Genomic DNA, 25567 nt, shown 5'->3' on the forward strand with positions numbered 1-25567 from the left:
TTTGCAACCACGTTATTTTTGTACTTTTGTTTTTTATTTTTCCACCCTAAAAGATTTCTGTTTGTTTTTCTATACAATTGTACTGACTATAGGTGACATTAAAGGTGGAAAAGTTCTGAAATGATTTGGCAACATGACAAAAACCTGGCATTTTAACGGGTGTGTAAACTTTTTATATCTACTGTGTATTCTGCGAAACTGGTAAAAGATCCGGCACAGAAGTAAGAGACTGGACTTCAGTTAAAAATCCACTAACTAGACATGTTCACTTTTTAGTGTATTCAGAGTATCCAAAATTCTCAAGTATTAATAAATCTACAAAAAATAGAAGAAAAAAAGAATAAGTTAAAATCACAACCAGAGGTTGGACACTAAATCTTCAACTACATATTCAGATGATGATGCCGCCAGGATCCTACACAGGAAAACCATTAGCGACAGATACCAGTCATTCTGAACTCTCTAATAAGGCCTTTTGGTTCCAAAGTATCTAATTCAGAGATCCATTTGAGTTCTAATCTCTTTAGGGCCTTTTCTCTATCTCCACCCCTCCTCATTGGTGGAACCCCATTTATAATTTTGAATCGTAGCTGGGAGACTTTGTGTTTATACTTCATAAAATGATCTGGGACTGGTAATTCATTTTTATAGGTTTCTAATTGTATTTTATGTTGGTTTAATCAAGTTCTGCATTCCTGTATTGTCTCACCAACATACCATAGCCCACATGAGCATTGGATGATATATATAACATACGACGATTGACATGTATAATGTTTTGTTATATATCCTGCCTGTTCTCGGATATAGAAAGGTGTTACCCTTGATCAAACAATTGCAACATTCGGGACAAGGTTAACTGCCCTCCTTAGCAATTTTTTTGAGCCTATATCGGCCCTAACTAATCTGTTTTGTTTTTTTAGATTAGTAGGTCTCCTATACGCCACCATGATGGTTTTTTGAAACTCAATGGTATTTAGGAATGTGTCCTTCAAGACCGCCCGGTATTCCCCAAGGATATTAGAAATCTTACCACAAATAGGGGCATAGGTGGCTACAAATGGAATTTTTTCTGTATATTCTTTTTTTTCTTTAAGTAGAGTACATCGTTCTAAATCCTTAACTTCATTCAAAGCTCTAATAACGATTGGTTTGGGATAATTTCTTTCTGAGAATTTATCAATCATCATTCTTATCCTGTCTATCCGTTTGACTCTCAGGAGTTGACTAAAGGGGTGATCACTTTTGGATGACTACTTTGAAAATGCAGCAAATTGTTACTATACGTTGGTTTTACAAACAGATCCGTAACCAGTTTGTTACGTCTTATTACCATAGTACCAAGAGACTGTAACTTCTCTTGTGAATAAACAAGGGTAACAGAAAACAGATAGCTCCGTGCTCTGTCAGGAGGGGGAAGGGCGATAATAGATAATAAGGAGAACAGGAGGAAAAGGAACAATTGCAGACTGGACATAAAGCTACTGTATATTAGCCATGACAGAGAAGGAGCTGGCTTATCTAATAAGCCAGGCAGCCAGCCCCTTCATCCCGTCACCGACACACAAAGGGTGGGGGGGGGAGCTGCATCCTAAACCTGTGTCGACACGTCCCAGCTAAGGGGAGATGCTCCCCTTTTGGGACCGCATCACAGGACAGGGAAATCTGGACATCCTTAGTTTTGAAAGTGAAAGTATATTCGTATGCGTCTCCATTTTAAATTTCCTAACCAATTAGGAACATTTGGCGCACACCTCTTAATAAATCTGGTGCATTTGAAATTGTCTGACTCTTTTTGGATTTATTTTTTCCCCCGGCTATGAGCAGCTATCTCCTTTTTTAACTTATGCCTTTTAATTATAGAGTCTAAAAGTACATTTACAGCTTGAGCATGCCCACTTTTCGGCACTTTTTTTTTTGGCCTCAAATTTAGCGCAGTATTAGATGCAACTTTTTAATCTGTGGAATTTCTTCCAAAATCAAGCATAAATGAATATTAAATGTGGGCCGTTGTTTTTTTGGTATTCTTCCATAGGGGTTCTGCCGGTACCTTGAGAAGAACATCAGTGACCTGAAGGAAAAAGGTGTAGTAATTGGCTATGATGCTCGAGCTCACCCAGCAAGTGGTGGTAGCAGTAAAAGGTAAATCTAAATGCCAATTAATGTTGAATTGTCATGTACATTACCAGAATGACATAAATAAGTCCTGAATTGCAGCATTATGCACCATCCAGCTCTCTCTTCTCATTCGTGTGGCACTAGGGTATGGCCTACAGTGGATGGGGGGGATGAGTGCAGATCATAGGGCAAGGGACAGTATCACACTGTCACCTGTTATAGTCTGTCATCTATTTCTTGCATTAATCACATAGTATATTCCATCAGTCCATGCACCTTTATTCAATGAAAGGCAAGCTATCTTGAACTTGCTAAGTAATACCACCACACTATTATGCCTATAATATTTCTATATACGACCCAAATAATGCAACATAATACCACCCTATACAACACAACATAATACTTATTCCATAATATCCAATAGTATTGAAATGATGCAGCCATACAGTGCCTAAACAATAGCCACATTTACCTTCCACAAAGTAATGCCATACATTGTCCAAATAATAGAACAATATATAGTGCCCCTAAATGTTGCCAGCCACAGTGTTCTTAAAATTAGCTCTCCTGACCTATATCTGTTTTAGTAAATACTTGTATTCCCCATGAAATAACAAATCTGGAAAATATTTTCAAAGAACTCTGCATTGTACCGTTCCTCCGTTATTATTTCTAGAAATGTATGATTTATTTTGACATCTGGGTGTTACCATTTCCCTGGTCAAAGTGGCGTGTCCTTCACAGTCTATGCCAGCCCTGATTGGACAGTGTCAGACTGTGTAGGGACACACCCCCAACCGGTGACACCAAGTTGTCAATTTATTCATACATTTTTAGGAGGACTAACAAAGGGAATGGCACAAACTAGCAGTTTATAGAAGGATGACTCAGGAGGGGAAGGGTCTTCACCATTATAAAGCACCATTGACAGAAGGACTACATAAGTTGGGTTCAACACCCCAAATTCCAAGGCAATGTTTCAACGCTTTTTATGGGCATCTCATAGATTTCCTTATTTATAGCGCCATTTTATTAAGCAAGTGGTGTTTTTAAAGCATATTTATTATCCTGCACACACGTGGACATAATACATTCCTGTCTGTTCAGTAGAAACCATTGCCCATTACAAATCCTTCACTTCTGAAGTGGCCTCCACAATTCTGTGATCTTTGGGTGCTGTATGTATCTGTTCCAGGTCATCCGTGATAGAATGTAACTTTTTAATTGTCCAGGTTTGCAAGACTTGCTGCCACAACATTCATCAGTCAAGGCATTCCAGTGCACCTCTTCTCCGGTATCACTCCAACACCATTTGTGGTCAGTTCCAGGTTACGTATAAAACATTATTCTTGAAGGCCCAGGTAGACTGTAATTACATATGTCACGTTGCTTACTGATCATGATCATAATTAATGTAAATTAAATCTTTTTTTCTGTGACCACTATTTCTTGAACTGCACTATGCCTTTATCTGCAATAAACTTACTAAGTGAGAGACTGGTACAGCCGGAGAGAGGACCCCGTCCGCGAGGGCTTACAATGAAGGGGGAAGGAGACCGTAGGGGAGGGTAGAAGCTGTTCATATGGTAGTGTAGCGGTGGCCGGGTTATTGCAGATTGTAGGCTTTCCTGAATAGGTCGATTTCAGGTTGGTTTTAAAGGTTTGGATAATAGTAGAGAGTCCGATGTGTTAGGTAAGTGTATGGGGGATGCGCTGGAAGAATCTTGGAGACAATGGGAGGAGCAGAGAGGAAGGTCTTGTGAGGATCAGAGATTACATGTTGGGAGGTATCGGGAGATTAGGGCAGGGATGTATGGAGGGGACAAGTTCTTATTTTGAGAGGTATTTGCTGGGCGATGGGTAGCCAGTGACCGGACTGACAAAGAGCCGAGGCAGGAGATTGATGAGTGGAGAGGTGGATTAACTGGGCTGTGGAGTTGTAGATACGAAGGGGGCAAGAGGCCACAGAGGAGGATGTTTCAGTAATTTAGGTGGGATATAATGAGGGTATGTACATGTATTTTGGTTCACTCAATTTTGAGGAATAACATCTGAGACTGATGTCTATGAAATGGATATCTTTGTGGCTGTGAGAAAAACATTTTAGTTTTACCCATGTATCTATTGGATAAAACTGTAGTCACGTTCCAGAGCACTGAATACTAAGGGTTCTTTTACACCGCCTAATATGGGCCGTGAAAACGAGCGCCGATCAACGAGACAGCTTGACCAGTTATGTATGGGGACGAGCGATCGTTACTATGATTTCTTGTCCCCATGCATTTGTATCCCGTCGGCAGCACATCTCTCTGTTTACGCAGGGAGGAGATGTGCTGCATAAACTATACAAACAGTCGATAAACGGGGCAATGATTGGGAACGAGCATTCATATGAATGCTCGCTTGCCCAATCATCGGCCCTTGTAAAAGGGCCTTAACAGACACTTCTATACAACATTATCATTTATTTCATGTATATTCTCATATGTGTTACCAGAGTTTCATATCTTGGCTTTATTAACATTTCCTTGAATGTCTCGTGTTATTGTAATTGATGACAATCTTTTATCCTTCTACTGTAAGTTATACGATTTCTGTTAAACAATTAAGCCTATCTGTATAGTCCGGTAACTATGTCTTTGTTTTCTAGCCATATACTGTGACTCATTTTAACCTATGTGCAGGAATTATGGTCACTGCGTCACACAATCCGAAGCAAGACAATGGATACAAGGTATTTCAGTTTATAGATCTTTTTATTCACCTTTGATTTATAAGGTCCTGAGGGACTACAAAATCATATATTCCTGTCCTCGCAGTCTACGGTTTACCAGACAGGCAAAGAGCTCACCAACCTGTACAATTCAATTTCAACTTAATGTGGGATAACGTGTGCCCAGTCACTGCAAAATAATATTATCACAAACTTGGAACCCAAAGTCTTTGTGTAAAACATAATAACCATGTAGTAGGGTTTACACATCGTCCCTGTCACCAAAGCCAAAATAAATCAATTAAGGCTTCAGGGCTCTATTCTGACGTTCCGTCGGAGCTTTCCGTCAGAACGGAGCCCTGACTGACACAAACGGAAACCATAGGTTTAATTTTCCATCACCATTGATTTCAATGGTGACGGATCTGGTGCCAATGATTTCCGTTGGTCTCCGTTGTGCAAGGGTTCCGTCGTTTTGACGGGATCAATACTGTAGTCGACTATGCTATTGATTCCATCAAAACGACGGAACCCTTGCACAACTGAGACAAACGAAAACCATTTGCACCAGATCCATCACCATTAAAATCATTGGATAAGGAAAACGGAAACCTATGGTTTCCATTGGTGTCAGTCAGGACTCCGTTCTGACGGAAAGCTCAGACGGAATGTCGGAACGGAGCCCTGATGCAGATGTGAACGGAGCCTAATAAAAGTTAATAAGTAATATTTGCCCCCAAAATGGTGTTATTGAAACATACAACTCATCCTGCCAAAAACAAGACCTCATACAGCTACATCGACTGAAAGATAAGTCATGTGGTTATTAAAAAAACAAATCACTGCGTCCTGAAGGTGTGAAATAGGCCGCCTCATTAAAGAGTTAAATATAAAATTAAATTGAAATACTTTATTTTCCTCCACCATTTATTTTAGGGAGTGCAGTAGAATCAGACAGGAGTGATCCAAGTGAGATCGGTCCAGCACCGGCATCATGCGTCCAGTGACTTTATAGTGGATGTGATTTTTATTTCTACTGTAGGTCTATTGGGAGAATGGAGCTCAGATTATTCCTCCGCATGATGCGGGCATCGCTCTGGCAATTGAGGAGAATCTGGAGCCATGGACACAAGCCTGGGATGACTCTCTCATTGATGGCAGCCCCCTCCTTAAAGATCCTTACAGCACAATAAACAAAGATTACTTTTCCGACATACAGACACATTGCTACCACAGGTAAGCAGGTGGGATTTCTGTCCAGACACACTCCAATATTTAAAGCCATTTAAAATTGTGCAATGTAATTGTTGCTTACTAACCTCGCTTTTACTAATATATTTTTGCAATTCGTCGGTTGTCACAAACGCTCCTTTCATCCTCAATGGAGGCCAATATTTAATGTTCGTCAGTTCTCACATACAACAGAAGAGAAAACGGTTTTCTCAAATTTACAAGTATTAAAGGGGCTTTGTCACCACATTATGAGTGCCCTATCTTGTACATAATGTAGGTAACAGTGGTTTTTATTTAGAAAAACGATCTATTTTCACCAAGTTATGAGCGATTTTAGCTTTATGCTAATGACTTTCTTAATAGAAAACTGGGCGTGTTTTTACTTTTGCCCAAGTGGGCGTTGTACAGAGGAGTGTATGACGCTGACCAGTGACCAATCAGCGTCATACACTTCTCTCCATTCATTTACTCTTCACATAGTGATCCTGCGTTGTTCTCGATGTGCAGCCACATACACTCACATTACATAGTTACATAGTTACATAGTTAGTACGGCTGAAAAAAGACACATGTCCATCAAGTTCAACCAAGGGAAGGGAAAAGGGAAGGAAAAATTTCTACACATAGGAGCTAATATTTTTTTGTTCTAGGAAATTATCTAACCCTTTTTTAAAGCCATCTACTGTCCCTGCTGTGACCAGCTCCTGCGGTAGGCTATTCCATAAATTCACAGTTCTCACTGTAAAGAAGCCTTGTCGCCTCTGCAGCTTGAACCTTTTTTTCTCCAGACGGAGGGAGTGCCCCCTTGTTTTTTGAGGGGGTTTTACAAGGAACAGGATTTCACCATATTTTTTGTATGTGCCATTAATATATTTATATAAGTTAATCATGTCCCCCCTTAGTCGTCTTTTTTCAAGGCTAAATAGGTTTAATTCTTTCAATCTTTCCTCATAACTTAAATTCTCCATGCCCCTTATTAGCTTCGTTGCTCTTCTTTGTATTTTTTCCAACTCCAGGGCATCCTTTCTATGAACTGGAGCCCAGAACTGAACTGCATATTCTAGATGAGGCCTCACTAATGCTTTGTAAAGTGGCATTATTACATCCCTGTCCCGCGAGTCCATGCCTCTTTTAATACACGACAATATCCTGCTGGCCTTTGAAGCAGCTGATTGACACTGCATGCTGTTATTGAGTTTATGATTTACAAGTACACCCAGATCCTTCTCAACAAGTGAATCCGCCAGTGTAGCGCCCCCTAGGACATATGATGCATGCAGGTTGTTGGTACCAAGATGCATAACTTTACATTTATCTACATTAAACTTCATTTGCCAAGTGGACGCCCAAACACTTAGTTTGTTTAAATCTGCCTGTAATTCATGAACATCTTCCATAGTCTGAACTATATTACATAGCTTGGTGTCATCTGCAAAAATAGAAATAGTGCTATTAATCCCTTCCTCTATATCATTAATAAATAAGTTGAATAATAGTGGTCCCAGCACTGAACCCTGGGGTACACCACTTATAACCGGGGACCATTCAGAGAAGGAATCATTGACCACAACTCTCTGGATACGGTCCTTGAGCCAATTCTCAATCCAATTACAAACTATATTTTCTAAACCTATAGTCCTTAATTTACCCATTAGGCGTCTATGGGGGACAGTGTCAAATGCCTTTGCAAAGTCCAAAAACACTAAATCCACAGCGGCCCCTGTGTCTAGACTTCTGCTCACCTCTTCATAAAAACAGATTAGGTTAGTTTGACAACTTCTGTCCTTAGTAAAACCGTGCTGGCTGTCACTTATAATGCTATTTATTGTCACATAATCCTGTATATAGTCCCTCAATAGCCCCTCAAACATTTTCCCCACGATGGATGTTAAGCTTACTGGTCTATAATTACCCGGGGAAGACCTAGAGCCCTTTTTGAAAATAGGCACCACATTTGCCCTGCGCCAGTCCCTTGGCACTATACCAGTCACTAGAGATTCTCTGAATATTATGAAAAGGGGGACAGAAATAACTGAACTAAGCTCTTTAAGAATTCTAGGGTGTAACCCATCTGGTCCCAGAGCCTTGTGCACATTTATTTTATTTAATTTAGCTTGGACCATCTCTACATTCATCCAATTCAGTATATCAACTGATATATTAACAGCACCGGCACCGGCTACATCAGCTGCTCTTTCTTCTGTTGTATATACAGAGCTAAAGAACCCATTTAGTAACTCTGCCTTCTCTTGATCCCCTGTGATCAACTCCCCATTACCATTATCTAGGGGTCCTACATGTTCAGACCTTGGCTTTTTTGCATTTATATGCTTGAAGAATTTTTTAGGATTTGTTTTACTATCCTTGGCCACCTGCCTTTCATTTTGTATTTTTGCTAATTTTATTACATTTTTACAGATTTTATTAAGCTCTTTATATTTTACAAAGGCTACAGCTGTACCCTCAGATTTGTATTTTTTAAATGCCCTTTTTTTGTCATGTATTGCCCCTTTCACAGAAGGTGTAAGCCATGTGGGGTTTAATTTTAGTCGTTTATACTTGTTACCTATAGGAATACATTTTGCACTATAATTACCCAAGGTAGATTTGAAAATCTCCCATTTATCATTTGTCCCATTATTTGACATTAGTTCTTCCCAGTCTATATCCTGAATTGCCGCCCTCATCCTGGGGAAATTGGCTTTCTTAAAATTAAATGTTTTTGCCCTCCCAGCCTGCGTTTGTTTTTTACAGTATAGGTAAAATGTAACTATATTGTGATCACTGTTACCGAGGTTTTCACGAACATTGACATTCCCAACAAGATCTGCATTATTAGAAATGACCAGATCCAACAGAGCTTCACCTCTAGTCGGGTCTTCCACAAACTGGCCCATAAAATTTTCCTGCAACAGGTTGAGGAAATGTCTCCCCTTTGCAGTTGAAGCCGAACCATGACACCAATTAATATCCCGGAAATTAAAATCTCCCATTATCACTACAGTACCCGCCTGTGCAGCCCGCTCCATCTGTTTATATATCTGACCTTCCATCTCCTCAGTTATATTGGGGGGTCTATAGATTACACCAAAAGTAATTTTTTCAGTGTTTACCTCCCTTTCTAGTTCCACCCACAAGGTTTCAACCTCCTCACAGTATTCACCCACTATTGTCTCTTTCACACTCGCCTTCATATCACTTCTCACATACAGACATACACCACCACCTTTCCTATTTGTCCTGTCTTTACGAAAAAGTGTAAAACCCTGTAGATTTACAGCCCAGTCATGTGAAGAGTCCAGCCATGTTTCAGCAACACCAACTATATCTATATTTTCTTCCAGTATCAAGGCCTCCAGCTCCCCCATTTTGCTTGCTAGACTTCTGGCATTTGTGAACATACACTTTAACTTGCCTGTCAGTTTTTCACTTTTATTATCAGAAATGTGATTTGACATTAATCGGTCCTTTTTATTTACACTGATGTTTTGTAACGTTACTGAAGTGTCTTGACAGTAAATAGACATCGCGTCCAACCAGAACGGGATGTCTATTCACAATCCCGACACTTCGGTAACGTTTGTGTGTGACTTACAGCACAGCAAGCCTAATCCCGCGAGATCTCGCTGTAAATGACAGCACAGCGTGATCTCGATGTGCTGTGTGAGTAAGTCACACACAAACATTACCGAAGTGTCGGCATTGTGACTAGACATCCCGTCCTGTCTGGAGGTGATGTCTATTCACTGTCAGGACACTTCAGTAACGTTAATGTGTATGTATGTGACTGCACATAGTGAACAACGCAGGATCACTATGTGCTGAATACATTAATGGGGAGAAGTGAATGAAGCTGATTGCTCAGCGTCATACACTTCTCTCCACAACGCCCACTTGGTCAAAAGTAAAAACACGCCCAGTTGTCTATTAGGAAAGTCATTAGCATAAAGCTAAAATAGGTCATAACTTGGTGAAAATAGATCGTTTTTCTATATAAAAACCACTGCTGTTACCTACATTACAGCGCTGATCTCATTATTTACAAGATAGGGCACTTATAATGTGGTGACAGAGCCTCTTTAAGGATGACCTTAAGGGGGGATTCACACGAGCGTGTATTGGGTCCGTGCGGGCCGCGTGGTTTTCACGCGCCACGCACAGACCAATACAAGTCTATGGGGCAGTACAGACAGTACGTGCTTTTTGCGCAGCGTTTGTCAGCTGCGCAAAAGGCGCGACATGCTCAATATCTCCGCGTATTTCGCGCATCACGCACCCATTGAAGTCAATAGGTGCGTGAAAACCACGCAGGTCGCACGGAAGCACTTCCGTGCGAATTGACTGAAACAGCGCACCAGCTGTCAAAAGGATGAATGTAAACAGAAAAGCACGTGCTTTTCTGTTTCCAAACATCCAAACGGAGTGTCTTTGAGATGAGCGAACCCGGACAACCGAACCGAACTTCACCGGGTTCGGCCGAACTCGGCAAAAAAATTTCCGGTACGCGATGTCAGGAGATAGTCACTGTCCAGGGTGCTGAAAGAGTTAAACTGTTTCAGCACCATGGACAGTGACTTCCGATCCCAATATACATGAACCTGTAAAAAAAAATGAAGTTCTGACTTACCGATAACTCCCGGCTTCTTCCTCCAGTCTGACCTCCTGGGATGACAATTCAGTCCAAGTGACAGCTCCAGCCAATCACAGGCCAAGCACAGGCTGCAGCGGTCACATGGACTGCCGCGTCATCCAGGGAGGTGGGGCCCGATGTCAAGAGAGGCGCGTCACCAAGGCAACGGCCAGGAGGGAAGTTCTCGGTAAGTACGAACTTTTTCTTTTTTTTTAACAGGTTTCCCGATGTTGTGTTCGGCATTCACTGTCGAGGGTGCTGAAAGAGTTACTGCCGATCAGTTAGCTCTTTCAGCACCTTGGACAGTGACGGGCGTCGACTAGCCTCATCTCTATGATGGCGGCTGCGCGAAAATCACGCAGCCGCGCATCATACACGGATGACACACGCAGCTGTCAAGTGGTTTTTGCGCGCGCAAAACGCAGCGTTTTTTGCGCGCGCAAAAACGCAACGTTCGTCTGAATCTGCCCTAAGGCCGAGTCTACATCACGTTTTGGCCCTACGTTTATCATGTATGTCACAAAAGCTCCTGGCGTATGTGCTAAATGCGTCCATAGGGCTCTGTTTTTTTTAAGAGTGGAATAGCGTAGTAGTCTACACTATTCCATACAACTGCATCCCGCAAATACAGATTTATTACGTAGTATATGGTTTTTGTTTTTAACATGGGATCCTATGCGTGACGTATACCTCTGTATGACACGTTTAATGGGCTTTTCTATAGCTTTTCATTACTTATACGTTAAACGGATACTATATCGGATGCCTAATAGACTATGATGGATACCATTATAGTCTACGTGACATAGGCCACTGTGAGGCATTTGTCACAGCCTACATTTCACATATACGCCGGGAGCTTTTCTGGCGTCACGTCAAACGGCCAAAAAATTTAATGTGAATGGGGTCTAACATGACTTCACTGCCTCTGCTGTATTTTTGTGGCTAATTTCTTTGCTTGGAATACACATGTAGAGGAGAGATCTTTGGTATTCTAATGAAAAGTTCTAATATAAGGTATTGTTTAATCCAACATGCGACACTTCGCATTATATAAAGCCTTTTATTGAAATATTTCTAAAAATGTGTGTGAGTTGGACCAAAACCACCAGGTGACGTACACTAGAGTGATTTAATTTATGTGCGGCTTATACTTTATTTTTCTGGTATTATAATCGATCACTAAACATATTAAACTTCACAATTTTACATTTATATGGATTTTTCAGAGATAAATTAGGAAACTTTCTAATAAGCTCCTCTGCTTACAGTCAGTGAATGAAAACATTCATTTTTTTCATTTAGAAGTGTAAAATCTGTCCTCATATGCTGCACACACTTGTGCATAGCTCATTTTCTGACAAATCGCTTTTAGGGTATGTTCACACGACAGCGTCCGTTACGGCAAAAATTACGGTGCTGTTTTCAGGAGAAAACGGCACCGTAATTTCAGACGTAATGGCATGTGCAGGCGTCTTTCGCTGCGTCCATTACGGACGTAATTGGAGCTGTTTTTCCATGGAGTCCATGGAAAACGGCTCCATTTACGTCTGAAGAAGTGACAGCGGCGCGTAAAAAAAATGACAGTCGGCACAGAACATCGTAAGACTCATTCAAATGAATGGGCAGATAGTTGCCGACGCTTTTGAGCCGCATTTTCGGACGTAATTCGGGGCTAAAACGCCTGAATTATGTCCGTAAATAGGGCGTGTGAACCCAGCCTTATAGTATGTTCGCTAAATATGCCATAAAAGTCTGATCAGCGAAGGTCTGACTGACAGAGGTGACTGACCGTGGCTATACACGGTTAGTCACTATCCAATAAAGGGTGTAATGGAGACAGGTTCATTCGCAGAATTTGTGGGTCCTAGTGGTCGGATCCCTACCAATAAGACTATAATTTTGATGAGCAAAATGATCAGCAAAAACATTGAAAATATCACCATCATTGGTCATACAAAAGCTCTCCAGTGCATGGAAGTTTATTGTACTGCTTATTAGGTGCTCCTTTGTATGTATAGATAATATTACGGTCTCTCTCTTTTGTTTTAGAGACATAAACAAGACCTCCAAGCTGAAGTTTGTGCACACGTCTGTGCACGGCGTGGGCCACGAGTTTGTGCAGTCTGCATTCCAAGCGTTCAGCTTCAGCCCCCCACTCGCTGTCCCTGAACAAAAGGACCCAGATCCAGAATTTCCTACCGTGAAATACCCCAATCCCGAAGAGGGCAAAGGAGTCTTGGTACGAGCACTTACTAAGTACCAGCTCCCCTCGCTTTATGTCCTTCCTTGACCTGTCTTATCTGATTTCACAATCCAAAGAATGTAAAAAAAAAAAAAGACCGTTCCTCTATATATCAACTGTCTCCCCTCCCCCAGTGCTGGTACATCATGCGCAGGTAGTTTAGTACAAGTGTTAAGCTTGGGGCATTTTGCTGCACTATCCGCGATGAAGACTAGGTAAGCCATATCTCTTTACCCAAGTTAATAAAAGATGGAGGGGCCAGAAGGAGATGGTTCCTATTTTCTCTGCTAAAAAAATGAAAGGACAATAAAGAGTAAATCACAGTAAGAGGGACCCCATGGCTTTCTTAGTGGTTCGGCTGCTGTGAGAAGGGGACAAGCCTGATTTAAAGAGACATGACTTTTCTTTGCTTCCTGTCAGTTTTAAGTCAGTGCAGAAGAGGGCCGTTTCTACTACCTCCCGGCCATTGACACCGCTGCCTTAGCCCTGCCCATTTCAGCCAAAACTATTGTTGGCATATTCTAAACTCAAGAGGGAGAAGATTGATAAATAAGATGTTTCCTAATTTGGATTGCAATTTGAAACAGAATAGCATCAAGGAAGATTAGAATATCATGTGAAGTGTTGGGGGTATTTCTGATCAGTTTAGTGATCCTTCAATGTGGGCAATATATAAATAACTATACGTATTTGTTAACCACGTAACCGTAGCGACCTACAGAATAAAGTCAATACGTTTTATACTGCACGTTAGATGATGTAAAATCAAAACACAGAACAAAAATGTTGTTTTCCCATTTCCCCCTCAATAATATATAAAAGCTTTATAAACGCTAAGATATATGCACCTCAAATTGATGCTATTGAATACAACTTGTCCTGCAAAAACAAGCCCTCTAAACGTATGTAAATTGAAAAAATAAAAAGTTATTGCTGTCGAAATGCAGTGCAAAACGGAAAAAATTCCCTTCAGCCAAAATTGTCTGCGTCCTTAAATAGGTTGTCCCAGAACTGACAACTGTAAATAAAATTATATGATAATTGTCTGATTTGCTTGTGGCCCCACCGCAGGGACACCCACCGATCAGAAGAATGAGGTTCCTGAAACCCCGTTCCTCTTCACTGCTGTCAACATTAACCCCTTAGTGACCAGCCCATTTTAGGCCTTAATGACCAAGCTATTTTATTTGTTTTTCTATAGTCGCATTCAAAGAGCTATAACGTTTTTATTTTTTCGTCTACATAGCTGTATGAGGACTTGTTTTTTGCGGGATTAGTTGTGCTTTTTAATGGCACCATTTTTGGGTACATATAATTTTTATATTAACTTTTATTAACCTTTTTGGGGGGGATTATAAAAAAAAACTGAAATTCCGCCATTGTTCTATGCGTTTTTAAATTGACGCCGTTCACTGTGCGACGTAAATAACATGTTACCTTTATTCTATGGGTCGGTACGATCACGGCGATACCACATATGTGGAGGTTTTTTTATGTTTTACGACTTTTGCACAATAAAAACACTTTTGAACTAAAATTATTTGTTTTTGCATCGTCGCTTTCCAAGAGCCGTAATTTTTTTATTTTTCCATCAATGTAGTGATTTTTTGGGCTTGTTTTCTGCGGGACAAGACGTAGTTTTGAATGGTACTGTTTTGGGGTACATGGGACTTATTGATTCATTTTTATTATGACTTTTTTGGGGGGCAATGGAAAAAAATTGCAATTTCGCCATAGTTTTTGGCGTTTTTTTTTTACGGTGTTCACTTTGCGGTTTAAATTACATATTAACTTTATTAATGGAGTCATTACGGTCGCGGCGATACCACATATGTGTACTTTTTTTTTTTTTTTACACTTTTACTAAATAAAACCACTTTTTATGGAAAAAAAATGGTTTTATTTATTTTTTTTACTGTACTTTTTATTAATAATATTTATTTCACTTTGATGACTGATTTTATTAGTCCCACTAGGGGACTTTACTGTGCGATATTCCGATCGCTGCTATAATGCTCTGGTATACTTCGTATACCAGAGCATTATTGCCTGTCAGTGTAAATCTGACAGGCAATCTGTTAGGACGTGCCTCCGGCGCGTCCTAACAGGCATATGTCCAGGGCAGACCTGGGGGCTTTTATCAGTCCCCCGGCTGCCATGACACCGCATCGGAGACCCGCGATTGCATTCGCGGGCCGCCGATGAGTGAGAGAGGGAGCGCACTCCCTCTGTAAACAAAGTTAAATGCCGCGGTCGCTATTGACGGCGGCATTTAACGGGTTAAACGGCCGCGATCGAAGTAAACTTCGATCGCGGGCGTTGGAGCAGGAGCTCAGCTGTCATCAGACAGCAGAGCCCCGGCACCAGCCTGCACGGGAGACCCGTGCAGGACTTAGACTAGGCTGACGTGAAAAGGCGTCAGCCTAGCCTAAAGCCCAGTAGTGAATGACGTTAAAAGGCGTATTAGTGGTCACTAAGGGGTTAAATGAAGCAGCGGTCAAACATAAACATTGCCCCTCCGTTCAAAGTTTATGGGAATGACGGAGACAGCCGAGTGCAATCGCTCGTTTCTCTCAGTCCCAGTAGTGGGGCCCCCAGCGATCAGACAATTATCACCAATCCTGTGGATAGGTGATGATTGTCCATTCTGGGACAACCCCCTTTAGGACACGGCAGTAGTTAATTTAGCACACAATGTATGGCATTCACATGGAGCCGTATTGCTGCCGTGGGAATAAGTGATCGCAGTGATGTCCGGAGAGGCTGATGACATCACTAGTTTATTTTCTCATGTTCAGTTCTGTGTTTTGCAGAAATTGTCCTTTGAGTTGGCTGATAAAGAAGAGGCCAGGATTATATTGGCAAATGATCCAGATGCTGATCGTCTTGCTGTTGCTGAGAAGCAGGAGAGGTGAGCTCATGAACTGGGGCTACTGTCGTTTGGCTATTTATCCAGTCACACAGGACAGATACAAAGTACGGATGTAACTAACCCGGTCTCGGTCTGATTCCGATCACCTCTCGTGGTCAGGTAGTGTATGTTATAGGAGGAGGCGCTGGTTCGAGGCATTCACCACTTTTCACTCTCTGGAGTTTTTCGCACTTTTTATACAGAAAAGTGTCCATACGTGTTAGTTTTCACCACATTTGGCTATTTTGAGTTGGAACTGCTGTCAATCTAGTAATGTTATATAGAAAAGCAAAAAAGAAACCAGAACTCTAATGTAGTAAAAAAAAAGTCGCAAATGCCTCAAAAGTCACAAACATTTTGACTTTTGGTCCATTTTTAACGCTCTCGACACTTAAAATAAAAATGATAAATGAGTGGAAATTTCCACAGGATAGGTGATAGCAATACTTGTATTGCCGTCTGATCCTTTCCGTCCATTATAACAGTAGTATTTTTTACATACTGCTGTAAATTTAGGAGTTAGTGGTTATTTTGCGGGTACTTCCAGTGCAGTCCGTTCTCACAGTATACAATGGATTTTACAATGGATTTTACTTAAGTGATATGACTCCTTTTCCCTGGTAGTTGTTATGGTGATGCCACATCCCTCTGCCTGTGACCGGCCGCGGTGCAGACATAAATCTTCAGGGCTCCGTGTTTTATTAATCAATGTGAAAGATCTGCAGTGACTCCCAAATCCACTCATGAGGATGAATTACTGACATGCAATATGCAGTCGCTGTAGGAGAATTACACATCATGTACTAATGCAACTCTTCTAGCACACAGCAGACTGATTTTTACGATGTATGACCAAGCTAAGGTATTGAAGAAGAGGCAAAGGTTACCAGCCATTGTGTTATCCTCCTGATATTGCATAAATTGTGCAGATCCCACCTATGGGACCCCCACATTTCTGGAGAACAGGGGTGAGGCGGCTGCCGCATCCAGTCAGGGCATGTATGGAGACGCTCTCTCCATTCAATTCTATGGGAGTTGGAAACGGTTGAGCAAGTGTGCCATCTCTTGATTTATTCTCTGCCTGGATTCAGCAGCGAGCTTAATCTGGCGGAACGGCTGTAGGGGGACCCCCGTTGTCCAGATAGGTGCGGCTCCCACCTCTGTGGATCTGCCATAAATGTTTTAGTTGAGAATACCCCTCTAACCTCCCATATTATTAATAGTATTAGTTGTCTAAAGCTGTTGCTGACAGCTCGCCCTATTAGTAGGTCTTACTGAATTCCTTCTGATGCCAGTAAAGTGTGTCTGATCATTGGCTGATCAGACCCACTCTCTGCCTTGTGTATGCCCAGTATGCTTACTGGCACAGGGTATACTCATTACTGTAGTGCACATCAACAGTGCTGAACTATAGACATGGGGATTTCTCCTTGGTGCCCATTTTGAATTCACTTGTTTTAGGAAGACCAGTTATTTGAGAAACTGACCACATTCATCCCCATCTTTGAAGGAGTTGGTAGGTAGGGGTAGACGAGGTAGCAATGGTATATACTACATAGTAATAGGTACACTGGATTCCTGTATATTCAGTGCTAACTCTATAATAGCAATTCTCCATTGACCTGCCTCAAAAATACTCCAATAACCATTATTTGAGTATGAAGAATAATTTCTCAGGATTTGCCAATGATTGAAGATTGAATAGTTTCTTGCTTTTCTTGGTCAGCAGTGAGTGGAAAGTCTTCTCTGGCAATGAGCTTGGCGCACTTCTGGGCTGGTGGATATTTACTTGCTGGAAAGAGCAGAACACAGACGCGGGTGCAGTGAAGAACGTCTACATGCTGGCAAGCACGGTCTCCTCCAAGATACTCCGAGCCATCGCTGTGCAGGAAGGTTTTCACTTTGAGGTGCTCTATACTGTTCCACCTACTGTACTGTATACTGTATACTACATGATCTGCTAGTCACCCTGTTCTCTTAATACTTGCAGGAAACCCTGACAGGATTTAAATGGATGGGAAATCGAGCTAAGGAACATATTGACCAAGGGAAAACGGTTTTGTTTGCGTTTGAGGAAGCCATAGGTGAGAGGCCGATAAATGCTATAATGATCATCGCGGCCCGGTCATGGGTTATACAGTATGTGGAGTATTTTTCGTAGCTAAAACTTGTAGGAGATATAATATTACAAAATTTGTACTTCTAATCGAACCCATTGCAGGGCTTTACGTAGTGGCCTATTCAAATATTCAATTTCAGACATTTAATCGCATATTCATAGGATATGCCATAAATGTCTGATAGATGCGTGTCCGAACTGGGACTTGCACCTATCTCTAGATTGGAATCCCCTGACCCGACTCGTGAAATGGATGTTGGCTGCCGCATCCTGGCGTGGAATCGGTGTAGAGGGGGTCGGGGACTCCCATAGGGTTTCCGCAACTTTCATAGTGAACTTTCAAAGTGAATGGGAGTGATGGAAACTGCGTAGCACAGCGAGCTCGGCTGTTTCTATAATCCTTGCCACTGATTCACCACCTGGATGCAGTGTGCCAGTTTTCTTCTCAGATCTCGAGATAGATCCTAGAGCTGGGACCCACATCTATCGGACGTTTATGGCATATCATACAGATATGCCATAAATGTCTGAGATGGGAGGGTTTCTTTAAAACGGAATGCCTACCATTAAACATAATTAATTTGATGTATTTATAAAAAAAAAATTGTGTGTGTGTATGTATATATATATATTATAGCACAATACAGAACTGACTTGTCAGCTGTCAGAGACTTTTAGGCTGGATTCACACGAGCATGCCTCCCTGCCTCTCCGTGGAACTACTGTCCCGTACTGCAAACATGATTACAGTATGGGACAGTTGTCCCGCAGCGAGGCAGGGACTCCTAGCGTCGTACATAACTATGATGCTCCCGGCTCCCTGCAGTGTGTTCGGTCCGGGACTTGCGGCCGAAATACGTTCCGTCCTTTACGGACCGAACATGCTCGTGTGAATCCAGCCTTATACTAAACCTATTGAGGTCAATATATTTAATATTGTCACAGGGCCATAAATATAAAACGTAACCTTTAATTACCAAAATTAAAGTGTTTATAACTGGGTTGCAGTATGTCAATAATGATTAGACTTTGGATAAGCAGGTAGGGTAATACAGTTGATCCGGGGTGTCAGAGTAGATGGAAATATCACCCTTTACAAGCCCTAAACTATAAATGTCGTGCCTGCAGCGGAAATGCCACCCTGATAAGAGCGGTCACACTCTGGAACCTGCTGCGGGTGTCATCTATACCTCATTTGCAGCCGTGACCTGTCAAGGTGTCGGATCTAACATTATCTGGGGTGTATTGTACCCGAAGGCAAAATTTTTTTGTACCTATGATACGCAAGTAGTACAAGTTTAACTCGTGAGGTTTATTATTATACCTGTTCGGTGAGATTACTTCTGTATTGTGTTTAGATTGCTCTACCTGTATGTGGCTGTACATACCTTTGTTATTATGGCTGCTGATTTCTGTAAGAGATATTGTTTGTCCCCTGACAAACTATAATTATTTTATAGGGAAAGGTGTTGGGGCTTTTATAACATATTTAGAATATTATCTGTGCGGTCTTTGATTTATTGATATGGAATTATTTTCCGAGATAGATATTTCCCACATCTAGGGACCTAGTAGGATACATAGAGGAGGTTCCAGTGGGATCGCTTTTATCAGGGTGGCATTTCCGCTGCAGGCAGGGCAATTATAGTTTAGGACTTCTATAGGGTGATATTCCCATCTACTCCGAAACCCCAGATCAACTGTATTGCCCTACCTGCTTATCCAAAGTCTATGATCATCTTTGACCTAGTGCGACCGAGTTATAAACACTTTATTTTAGCGTAATTTTGATAATTTAAAGGTTGTTTTATATTGATGGTCCTTCTGACACAATATTAAATATGAGGGTCCAAAATTCTGTACTGATTCATTTTTTAATATACATATATCGCACTCCGCACTCTTTTTCTGACACCGCACTACAAATCGCCTGCATTGAGCTAGAATTAAAATATGCCATTGCGACAGCCTGCAGCCACCACTAGAGGGAGCTTTAGAGCTCTTGTGTATATGTATAAACAGTGTCAGGAAGCTGCTTGCAGCCAGAATAGTACGGTTTAACTACATATCAATGGAATCGAGCACCGGACACTATAAAATATATATTCTAAAATTAATTGACATAGAATTTTGGACCTTAAAACAGCATGGTGTAAATGGTTAAGGTCCAATTGCAAATACCAGGTCTCTGGTACATTGGAGCAGATGTAGTGTTTGTATTGTAATGTGACAGGATGAGTAAATGATCCGGCTGACATAAGAGGCCAAAAACAAGTCTGACTATTAATCAATAAATGTGTTGTGTTCCAGGCTACATGTGCTGCCCTTTAGTGCTGGACAAAGATGGAGTAAGTGCTGCCGTCATCGCCGCAGAAATGGCCAGTTACCTAGCGACTAAAAACCTCACCCTGTCTCAGCAGCTCGAAGCCATTTTTAAGAAGTAAGCTCTCTATATGAAGAATCATTTATTTTCCATTGCTTATTTAGCATCAACGTATGTCAGTGCGGCACACGGATTGTGATCCTAGAATGAAATGAAGCTGAGGTAGAAATTGCGCATTGAAGCCTGGGAAAGGAATTTATTTCTGAACAGCATCAAAATTACTAAAAGGGCAAAGCCCCAGAAGTGACCCAGCCTTTCGCTAGCAGGCCATTAAAACGCAACTTTTATTAAAGTGTCCTTGAAATAAATGTTTAGTGAATGGGTTCATAATAAAGTGAATTTACGGTGTCTAATGATTATCCTACATTAACGTTCTGAATAGCGGACTAGAAAAGTTTCCTGAATAATGCTAGCTGACTAGGGTATTGGAGGTCTGGATTGAACTTTCCCGTTAAATGATTTACAAATACTAAGCACATGATGGGTTAAAATATAGAAGACAGCTAGTGTCCCCTCTACATGTTCGCCACAACTGCGGCATCATCAGGGGGGGGGGGTATGGGACACAAGTGTGACTGGTCACTAGTAAGGCTTTGCCCTTTTAGTAATTTTGGTGCTGATTGTCAGGGCCGGCCTGTGCCATTACACAAGCAGTGCTGGCTCCCTTCCTCTGCTTGTTTCAGAAGCGCATGGGCCCGGCGACTCCACAGCCGCCTTGCGGCCCCGGTGCTACATAGCTGCTGCTAGCGGCGACACCGGGCATGAGGGCCTCTGTGTGCCCGTCGGGACAGGCCCCATTGCAGGCGGTGCCGCTTGCAGCCGCTACAGCGGTAGCAACGCCGCTGTAGCAGAGCAGGGAGGGATCTTCCTGCTTTACTATCTACTATTCTGCTATCTACTATTAAATGGACACAGACGACAGGGGCTTCACTTCGCTGTGGACGGGGATTCCGCTTCAGGAGTTGTCGCTGATGTCACTGTCCATGTATTGAGAGACATCAAGCGGAGCGCTCCAGGAGCGGAATCCCCGGCCACAGGGGGATTACACTCCTTGAAAAAGCTACAGTGGCGCTATCTACAGGAAGGGGGGTGTGCTATCTACAAGGGGGCTGAGTGGCGGGCTGATGGACATTTTAGTGTGAGTGGGGGGCTGATGGTCATTTTAGGCCTAGTTCACACGAGTATGTTTGGTCCGTGATATGCATGATTACAGTATGGGATAGTTTTCCCACAGCGAGGCAATGACACTTAGCGTCATAGATCACTATGATGCTAGGAGCCCAGCTCCCTGCAGTGTGTTCGGCGCGGGAAATGCGGCCGACATATGGACCGTATATCACGGACCGAACACGCTCGTGTGAATTAGGCCTTACTGTGAGTAGCGGGCTGATGGTCATTTTACTGTGAGTAGCGGGCTGATAGTCTTCAGGTGGTTTGCACCTCTGAGCTCCAATTGAAATTAGTAGGAGGCAGAAACTAGCTACGGCGCCCGTTTGGAGCTTTTCTGCCTGCATCTTTGGCATTCTCTTCAACGGCTTAAAAAAAAAAACGTTGTGTGAACATACCCTACGAGTGTAGAGCTTGTTTTTAGCCGTTTTCTGTCTTTCTCCAAACAATTTTTGGTATGGGTGCCCTGAGGAAATTTTATTTTTCCAGTGCTGCTTCGAGCCTGAAACGGTTGGGAAACTCTGAACTAGGCTACAGGAACACGCCGGCCTACGCTAGGATCCCGCCGTGGAGCAGCCCAGTTCGTCGTGGGAACGGGGCCTAGGTGAGTAAAAAATTATTTTTTTTGTTTGGGGGCACAGTCTACAAGGGGGGAGGTGGGGGATTATGGCACAATCTACAGAGTGGGCTGTGTGGCAGCCAGGGCAGGGGGCATTATACTGTGTGGGGGCAACTAAGCGGATATTATACTGCGTAGGGGTAGTACAGGGGGCATAATACTGTGTGGGCACAACTAGAGGATGAAAGACTGTTTCCTTGAAGGGGTTATAATATATTATATTATTATTATACTATATGGGGGGCACTAAAGGGGCATTATACTATATAGGGCATTATACTGTGGGGGCCATTATAATTTTTTTATGGGCCATTTTTTTTATGATGGGGGTGGGACGCTGAAAGATAATTTCGCACGGGGCACCATCTATCCTAAGGCCGGCCCTTCTGATTGTTATCACTCACATCAGTCCCTGTCCCTGTCCCCCTTGTGGAGCTCACAATGGCAATGGAATGACCGTCCATATCATACAATGACATTGGGACAACTTAAGAGGAAGCCAAGTAACTGATCAGTATGTTTTTGGAGGGTGGAGGAAACTCCTGCAAACACAGCGAGAACATACATACTCCATGCAGATGTTGCCTGGTCGTATTCAACCCTGCGACCCCAGTTCTGCAAGACAACTGCGCCAACCACTGAGCGAATAATAGTAGTATTCAAAGGAAAGTAAGAGATAAAAATCATAATGAGAATGGCTTTAAGATCATTTTTTTGGGTTCTGATTTATTTGTTTGATCATCACATGTAAAAATAGAACTGTCACACTAAAATCTAGCCGGATCCTTAAATAAGAATTGGCAAATTCCTAAAAGGGGTTGCCGTATCACAGACATATCACGAAGATATGCCACCAATTGGCTGGGGTCTAATGGCTGTTTCGCCAGACAACCGCTGGATCAAAGTGACAGAGGAGCTAGAAAAGCACCATTCCACTTCACCTGCTGTCAGCTCCACTCATCTTTATGGGCATCCACATGGACGGTCATTATAGGAAGTATGTGAGGCTATTAGGCTATGTGCACACAGAAAATAAAAATGCTTCTCAAAATACTGAGCTGTTTTCAAGGGAAAACCGCTCCTGATTTTCAGACGTTTTTTAATCAGTCGCGTTTTTCGCAACTTTTTTAACGGCCGTTTTTTTAGCTGTTTTTCCATAGAGTCTATGAAAAACTGCTCCAAAAACGGCTGAAGAATTGACATGCACATCTTTTTCGCGGCCGTTTTTTTACGCGGCCGTTTTGAAAAACGGCCGTGTAAAAGCCGGCCCGTTGGAGCAGAACGCTGTTTTTCCCATTGAAATCAATGGGCAGATGTTTGGAGGCGTTCTGCTTCCCATTTTTCAACCGTATTTCGGGCCGTTTACGGCCCGAAAAACGGCTGAAAACACTGCATGTGAACATACCCTAATAGTAAAGGCCTAGAAATGATATACGCATATGTTATGAGTACTAGATTACTGCAGATGCGACGTATTCTGATTTGGGCCAATTTGCATCTGCCTCCTAGGTGTTTTTGCTTAATGTAGCGGTTTACCACCGCACCTCTCTCTCCTCCACTCTTGCTCACCCTTTCACGGTACCGCTCCATTCACTCCAGGCTGCGGTCTGGCCTCCGTCCATGCAGTGTCAGCTCTGCTACATCTACTATTCCTGGCACTACTGAGGACAGCTCACACTACTAGTTACTTAACTCTCTGCATCCGCTGTCCTTGGCTCTGGAGTAGCAGCATGCACTAATTGGTCATCTTCAGCACCTGTTGCTTTCCCATATAAGGGTATGTGCACACGATAACGGCAAATACGTCTGAAAACAGCTCCTGAATTTCAGACGTAATTGCTTGTACTCGAGTTTTGCGGGGCATCTTTTACGGATATAATTTGGAGCTGTTCTTCATTGGAGTCAATGAAAAACGGCTCCAAATACGTCCCAAGAAGTGTCCTGCACTTCTTTTGGCGAGGCTGTATTTTTACGCGCCGTCTTTTGACAGCGACGCGTAAAATGACAGGTTGTCTGCACAGTACATCGTAAAGCCCATTAAAAGTAATGGGCGGATATTTGCCGACGTATTGGAGGCGTTTTTTCAGACATAATTCGAGGCGTAAAACGCCTCCATTACGTCTGAAAATAGGTCGTGTGAACCCAGCCTAAAGCTCTCACTCTCAGGGCAGATTCACACGAACGAGTGCAAGCTTTGACGTGGAAAACTGCAGTTCTTCTCGTCCGAGTTGCACCCGTGCGGGTCCCGTTTTTACGGATCCCCATAGACTTGAGACTATCGAGGGATTCGTGGAAACAGAAAAAAATAGGACATGTTCTATTTTTCAACGGACCCTTCACACGGTCCGTTGAAGCAGCCATGTGAACGGCCCCATTGAAATAAATGCGTTCGTGTGGTGGCCGCAGTTTGACTTTGCCAGAACAATAACATTGCTCCCTCATAAAGCCTGGTACTGTGTGTGCTGTTTTTGATCTATTGGACTGTATCATCGATTATTCTTGTTTGCCTCCTACCTACCAACCTTGGAACGTGCCCCCTACTATTCTTCTGTACCACTGCCCACAACTACCGCTATGGATCCGCACACGAGTCTGTACACCTCAATAGTAAGTGCGCCATTTGTCACTTCTATTCCGTCGGTTATTTATCGGCTGTTGTATCGGGAGGCTGTTTCAGGGGGTTTAGCTATCAGGGGATTCCTCGTCCTGAAGACAAAGACCCTATACAAGGGATGGAGGGGGAAAAGCCGAGGGTCCCCCAGAATCCGCTCCTCGGTCTAGCCACCAGAAATCCCATACGACACGGTGGGTTCACCCCCTGCCGTCCGAAAATATTATTACTACGCTATATTGGACGGAGACCGTCACACCTTCCTCTGGATCAACACGGTAGGATTGGTTGGACTTGAGGGACCTGTGTCTTTTTTCATCCTTGTGAACTATATAACTGTGTGTTAGAATATATGCAGGTAATTCTATCTTGTGCCACAGATCTACACACACCTGTTTCTTGCAGACTGTTCATTATTATCCTGTACTTGCATTGTTATAATTATAATATTTTTGGACAGGTATGGCTATCACATAAGCAGGAATTCCTATTTCCTATGCTATGATCAAACTACTATCAAAAACTTGTTTGACAACCTACGCAACTACGATGGAGACTCCAAATACCCTAAACTTTGTGGTAAATTTGAGGTTACGGGCGTACGTGACTTGACCACAGGGTTTGATAACAACCAGCCTGATAACAAAGCTGTGAGTTTCACTGTGTTACGCATTTCTTCTCTATATTCTCTTTGTATCCAGCATTAACCTTATAGATTCTTGATCCAATTATGTGTTCAGTGAATTTTTACATCCAGCGTCTAAGGGGCACTCTGGGTAGCACATTCATTTGAATATAAGAAGCTTGAGTTCCTT

The 25567-nt window shown here is 42.4% G+C and overlaps 1 protein-coding gene across 1 annotated transcript in view; it reads left to right on the plus strand.

Moving 5' to 3' along the window:
* Window positions 1-25567, plus strand: part of PGM2 (phosphoglucomutase 2) — a 45903-nt gene that overhangs the window by 15756 nt on the left and 4580 nt on the right. Inside the window, exons 3-12 of the mRNA XM_075859032.1 lie at window positions 2036-2142; window positions 3354-3438; window positions 4772-4855; window positions 5877-6070; window positions 12750-12939; window positions 15756-15853; window positions 17580-17760; window positions 17844-17937; window positions 20283-20412; window positions 25213-25402. Coding sequence (XP_075715147.1) covers window positions 2036-2142; window positions 3354-3438; window positions 4772-4855; window positions 5877-6070; window positions 12750-12939; window positions 15756-15853; window positions 17580-17760; window positions 17844-17937; window positions 20283-20412; window positions 25213-25402 — 1353 coding nt within the window. The remainder of the gene's footprint in view (window positions 1-2035; window positions 2143-3353; window positions 3439-4771; window positions 4856-5876; window positions 6071-12749; window positions 12940-15755; window positions 15854-17579; window positions 17761-17843; window positions 17938-20282; window positions 20413-25212; window positions 25403-25567) is intronic.

The sequence above is a fragment of the Rhinoderma darwinii genome, chromosome 1 (assembly GCF_050947455.1).
Source record: "Rhinoderma darwinii isolate aRhiDar2 chromosome 1, aRhiDar2.hap1, whole genome shotgun sequence".
NCBI classification, from domain to species: domain Eukaryota; kingdom Metazoa; phylum Chordata; class Amphibia; order Anura; family Rhinodermatidae; genus Rhinoderma; species Rhinoderma darwinii.